Source organism: Seriola lalandi, unplaced genomic scaffold, assembly GCF_002814215.2.
Source record: "Seriola lalandi dorsalis isolate HSWRI2012SDOR001 ecotype SW California unplaced genomic scaffold, Sedor1 jcf7180002054816, whole genome shotgun sequence".
Taxonomy (NCBI): domain Eukaryota; kingdom Metazoa; phylum Chordata; class Actinopteri; order Carangiformes; family Carangidae; genus Seriola; species Seriola lalandi.
The window spans coordinates 1,145,736-1,151,506 of record NW_019525369.1 but is presented as its reverse complement, the minus strand read 5'-3'; the positions used below and the strand labels follow the sequence as shown (position 1 = coordinate 1,151,506).

Genomic DNA, 5,771 nt, shown 5'->3' with positions numbered 1-5,771 from the left:
GCAGATAACACTCAGATGTAATTGAAAATTAAAACATGTTACACTATAGAAAAATACATTATTATTTTGTTCAATAATTGAATGAAATTTGCCTATGAGCACACATATCATACAATAAAATATTAATGAAAAGAAAAGGTTTTAAGCAGGTGCTCTGACACTTGACTTCCACTGTATATGATAATAACAGTGTGGTACAAGTGATATAACAAAACACAGTCAAAGTTCCAAAACTTGAGGTGAACATAGGTAAAAGGTAAAAGTTGAATAACTTGATAATATGGTGGTGTGGACACATGTGAACTAAGCAATTCATGATTGTAGTACTCAAAATATTTTCCCAAAGAGGCAGGTCTGTGATTTTATTTCTTTACACCTTGTTTACTGCAACAACCTTTTTGCTTGACTACACTGAGAATCTACTGATCGACCCCAGACTGAACAGAACTCAGCTGTCACAACCAAGAGGCAGGACCACATCACTCCCGTTTTAGCTTCTTTTAAACTGACTCCCAGTATTTTTTTTAGGATAGTTTTTATTATGTTACTGATAACTGTTACGGGTCTGCACGACTTTTCTCCAAGGCTGAACGCTAAAGGGGGCAGAGCGTTTGCAGTCAGGGCCATAAGACTGACTAAGAAGGACCCGCCTGAACGTGAGGCTGGCCGAATCAGTGACATCTTTTATATTCCTTCTTAAAACATGCTTTGAACAGAGAGCCAAACCTGACTTAGAGTTGTTACTTTATTTGTGTTCAGCTTTATTATTGTGGCCCGAGCACAGAGGAACAGCCTGGAACAGTTTTTGTAGAGATTATAAGGGGTCCGACCCCGAGTGGGCCGGGGGCCACACATGCAAAGCAGCGTAACTCACTAACAGATGGTCTACAGTCTGGGTCTGAACCTGGACGGCGTTCTCTCCGGGCCCGGACCTATAGCCTGTAGATCTTGACAGCATTTCTATTTTACCTGACACAGCTTTAGTCACTGGTTTAGAGACCAGGGGAACTCACAGACCAATTGCACGTGTTGTGAATCATCTTATGTGATGTCACTCAGCTGATCATTGTGACTTGAGTCAGTGAGTGAGATACACACACATATGAGAGAGACATTAATTGGGGAAAGTTGGGGAGTGAGATATAAGAGGGAAGGAAAGAGAAAACGGGGAGTAAGTGTTTGTTACAAAAATTGTTGGAAATTTAAGCTACTTTTTCTCAAATGAAGCACTTTATCTTAAGATGAATTTTCAAAAAGTTCTCATTTATTTAAGTTGTTACTTATCACAGCCTATTACTGCCCTTATTATCCTTGAAATGAGAAAAAGGATTTATAAGATTTTGATTATTTGTCGACAGCCCTACTTTTCTTGCAGCAGTCCATCCATTTTTCCAACACACCTACTTATTCTAACCATTTTATCATCATCTCTGCATGTTTCCTCTTGGTCCACCAGAGGCGCCCTTAGCAGACGTCAAGCTGGCGACCGTAGCAGGAAAGAAAGGCAAGAAGGCTGAGGAGGAGGAGCAGCCTGCTGCACCTCCAGCAGCACCACCAGCAGCAGCAGCAGCAGCAGCGGCAGCGGCAGCACCAGCACCTCCAGCACCACCAGCAGCAGCAGCAGCAGCAGGAGCAGCAGCAGCAACAGCAACACCACCAGCAGCAGCAGCAGCAGCAGGAGCAGGAGCAGCAGCAGCGGAGGAGGAGGAAGAGGAGGAGTATGTGGTCGAGAAGGTTTTGGACCGCAGAGTGGTGAAGGGCAAAGTGGAGTTTCTGTTGAAATGGAAGGGCTTCTCAGAGTGAGTACAAGTCTGTAATGTTCACTTTTACTCATTAGGGTTTGATCCCAAACCTGCTTGATATTTTTTTTTTGTTTAACTGAAACATCCAAGGTTTATGTTCCAGTGAGGATAATACATGGGAGCCAGAGGAGAACCTGGACTGCCCTGACCTCATTGCAGAGTATATGCAGAAACACAAAGAGAAGGAGGAGAAAAAGAAGGAGACCAAGAGGAAAGCTGCCAGCGAGGCCTCCGGAGACTCTGAAGAGCGAGGGAGCAAGAAGAAGAAGGAGGAGGTGAACAAATGAGAGGGATTGCTTCAGACTAAAGAATCCCAGCAGCCAGCCAGTCCACAGACCACCACTTACACAACATCTACACACAAGCGCTTTAATGTTGAGTGTAGAAACATGATATCCCGTCAGTCTCTTTCTATTTCTTTAGTCATTTATTCTCCTGTTCTTCTACTTCCATTCTCCAGAGTGAGAAGGCCAGAGGTTTTGGTAGAGGTCTGCAGCCGGAGAGGATTATTGGAGCGACGGACTCCAGTGGAGAGCTGATGTTCCTCATGAAGTGGTGGGTCCTCACTCTCAATGTATAAAGATCCAGTCAGATTGCTTTGGGATTGAGTTACTCTTGCTCTGGGGGGGGGGGGGGGGGGGGGGGTTCAGAGTTCGGCAAAATGCGTATATGTTAATGGGACACAATTTACACCCGTCTGGTCTCTGGAAATGAGAAGTGTCTGTCGGAGCCTGTAATTAGCCAGGCAGTAATGAGGGGAAGCTCATGTGCAAAGCTATGCACGACACACCCCCATCTATACATGGCTTACAATTGAGTCAGACGTGGATGTGCACCTGCCAGGTAATACTGAAACAAATCAAATGTAGGTGAAAGGTCATCCCATCTCAAAAATCTCAAAGTGCAAAATCCCTTTTTTTGAAACCCACCGTAGAATACAAACTTTTTAAAAATGTAGATGTACAAGGTTTATATCCTGGACAAATTCAATTCAAGAAACTTTATTTGTCCTCAGGGGGAAGTTTATAGACATTCCTCTCAGCCAATGCAAGACAAACTACACGTTAAAGACAAAAAGAAAGTTGACAATATGCGAGACTAACATTGCTGCAAATAAATAACTGTACACATAAATAACCGACTGTACACATCTTGATTAAAAAATTAGCACGGAGAGATAATCTTAGTGCAATAACAGACTACGTTACAGCTTTTAGAGCTCGTGGAGCAGTGATTCCCTACTGGTCTCACCGCATACAACCACAGTGTGCAGCGCAGTTAGATCGACTGGCCTGATCTCCATCTTTCTCCCCCTCTCTGGATTGTTTTTACATTGAGCCGCCGAACCAGGAGCCTCCTCCTAAAGGCTTTCGTGCGAAGGTGATGTTGAATGAAAGTCACGAACATATTCGCAGTAGTCTTCAGAGTATTTAAAAAAAACCGAACAGCCCACATGATCTATTTATAAAATGATTGTTTACCCACCCCGTCGCACACCAGCCAGCCCGTCCCAACACACCTGGTCACTCTAGTCTTCTACAGCGGTTGGCAGACCAGCTCGGAGGTGCATTACCACAACCAACTGTCACCCTCATGTCCCCTGAGAACATCACAATTATGTTACCCTGCGAGGCAGCTGGACTCACAAGATCACTGCCTGCTCTCAATATATATATATAAACAACAGGGGAGAGGTAGCGCAGTGGAAGTGGTATTGTCAGGTCTCTACCTGCGGAAACATTTCTACCTTTGAACAGTACATTCCTTATTATTGCCCAACCCTAGTGCAAACAATAGCTACAATCAAGGTAACACTGTTAGCGGTGGGTTCTTGCATGCACTGCTGCTATGGAAAGTCACCATAAGAGAAGCTCTGCAGAGCAGCCATCCAGTGAGAGGAGGATATTTGTCACTGATTGAAAAACAGTCAATGTAAATTAATCTCCTCTTTTTTCATCAACAAAGACATAGGGGGTTTTGTTATAGTTTCTGTTTTAAATCCATTTTAGGATTTGTTGTGAAAAGAGTGCTAACAAGTCAGTCAACTAGTCAGTGATTACAGCTTTAAAACACATTAAAACATTGCATTCAGGCTAATTTAAGCTTCCAACAGCAAACAGTAAAACAGCTGCTGTGCTGAACATAACAGAAGAAAAGATTATTTCAAGCTAAGTTTCCACACAGCGGCCATTTCATTAGGTACATGTGTACAATCTGTTGCAGTTCAGTACAATACCTCTGCCATAAATTCCACCTTTACAAAGTCTATAACGTACGGTCTTTGGTGACATCATCAGAGATGTATCAATTAAATCATATTTATTCTTCTGGATACGTCTGCGTAGTCCAGGTGTTTTATTGTCCCTCTCATTTACATATGGGGTCGTTATTAGAAACACCAGTAGAACAATACCACTGTCTATGACCTCAGTGGTAAAATATGTACATCGAATTGTTATTTTACAAGTATATAATATATAAAATTGTAGGCTTCATGTCAGGAAATGTTGCATTAGACTGCAGGAGTGTCTCTGCTACAAGCAGCAGAGACTCTGGTGAGGCCACTACAGTCGACTAATGTTCAGGGCAAAGGTCATTTGCATTGTGAAGTTGCACCTTGTAGCAACCCTACCCAGGAAAACAGTATTTCAAAATAAAAGCACTCTTCATTAAAGGTCTCATATAGTATAAAGATCGATGTCCTTGTTTTGTTTGATTATAAAGCAGGTCTAGCTTCTATATTAATACTGTGAAAGTATCAAAGCCTCAGTCCACAGAGAAATGCACCCAGCCTGTATTCAGAAACTGAGCCTTAAAACCAGCCGTCAGGACTTCTGTAACTTTGTGATGTCACAACAAAGCAGTCACCGCTCTCAGCCATGCCCCAAGCCCCGCCCACCTGGACCCACCATCCAACCTTGCAGGATTTGGTTTCTCTGAGTATTAACGTGAAATCTGATATTTTTTTATTAGAACACTCAGAAAACAATCAGCCAATCAGAAGAGCCCTTTTACCTTACTCATTTCAACTTTGTCTATTGTTTTTCCATCTTGATCTCTCCTTCTTTTCCCCCTCTCTCCTCTCTCTGCCATGTTGTTTCTCTCTTTCTCTCGCCTTTATTCTTCCCATCTTGAATCAAAATTAACAGGAAGAACTCGGATGAAGCTGACCTCGTCCCAGCCAAGGAGGCCAACGTCAAATGTCCCCAGGTGGTCATCTCTTTCTACGAGGAGCGCCTCACCTGGCACTCATACCCCACGGAGGAGGAGGAGAAGAAAGACGAGGAGAAAAAAGACTAGGCGGGTGGAGGAGGCGGCGGCGGTGGGAGCGGTGGAATGCGGAGGTGTAGGGCGGGAAATCAATGACATGCTGGTGAACTGTTGTCTAAGTGAGTCGACTCTAGCAGCCACTTTGGCAGAGAAAGTGATTTAGAAATATCCCCAAATGATTGGGAGTGGACTGCCAATGTAGCTGACAGAGGGGGAAAGAAGTCTGTTTTCCTGCCCTGGTGGGCGTGCTTTCCTCAAAAGATGCTCCCACTTGTGTCTTGACTGAAAATGTAAATCTTTTTTTAAAGAGGTATTTTGACACTTAGTCTCTCTGATTTGTATTTTTTTTTTTTCCCCTCACCAAGACCATGTCACTGGATGGGAGTTGGTGCCTTTGTTCTGCTAGTATTCCTCCATGAATATTGAACTGAATACAGTGAAATGACCATAAAGTGTTTGTCTTCTGCATTTGGTGACAAGTTCTTGGTTTTGGAAATAACAGGAATACAACGTGAGCTGTCAAGCTACCTCTTAAACACGTGCATTCATGTGAGTGTTTTGGCTACGGCTGGCAAGTTTGTCTCTGCTCCCAGTCACGGGTCTTCATTTAGACATCCCGTTTTAAACATGTATTAGCTGATCATAAGTTGGGTGGTGAGTTGTGGCGGGTTTGTAGAGGACAAACTTCCCTCCCTGTTT

General features: G+C 43.4%; 1 protein-coding gene across 1 annotated transcript; it reads left to right on the top strand.

The window, feature by feature from the left end:
* The first annotated feature begins 1,434 nt into the window (after positions 1 to 1,434).
* On the top strand, positions 1,435 to 5,540 carry cbx1a (chromobox homolog 1a (HP1 beta homolog Drosophila)). The gene is made up of 4 exons (XM_023426216.2): positions 1,435 to 1,799; positions 1,906 to 2,077; positions 2,263 to 2,357; positions 4,952 to 5,540. The coding sequence occupies exons 1-4, from the start codon at positions 1,435 to 1,437 to the stop codon at positions 5,100 to 5,102; spliced, it is 783 nt and encodes a 260-aa protein (XP_023281984.2). The 3' UTR covers positions 5,103 to 5,540.
* The last annotated feature ends 231 nt before the right edge of the window (positions 5,541 to 5,771 follow it).

Bases quoted from the DNA above. Each gene is read 5' to 3' on its own strand.
- cbx1a (XM_023426216.2), top strand. From the start codon at position 1,435: ATGTTTCCTCTTGGTCCACCAGAGGCGCCCTTAGCAGACGTCAAGCTG. The intron at 1,800-1,905 runs GTGAGTACAAGT...TTTATGTTCCAG, and splicing joins AAATGGAAGGGCTTCTCAGA to TGAGGATAATACATGGGAGC. The intron at 2,358-4,951 runs GTGGGTCCTCAC...CAAAATTAACAG, and splicing joins CTGATGTTCCTCATGAAGTG to GAAGAACTCGGATGAAGCTG.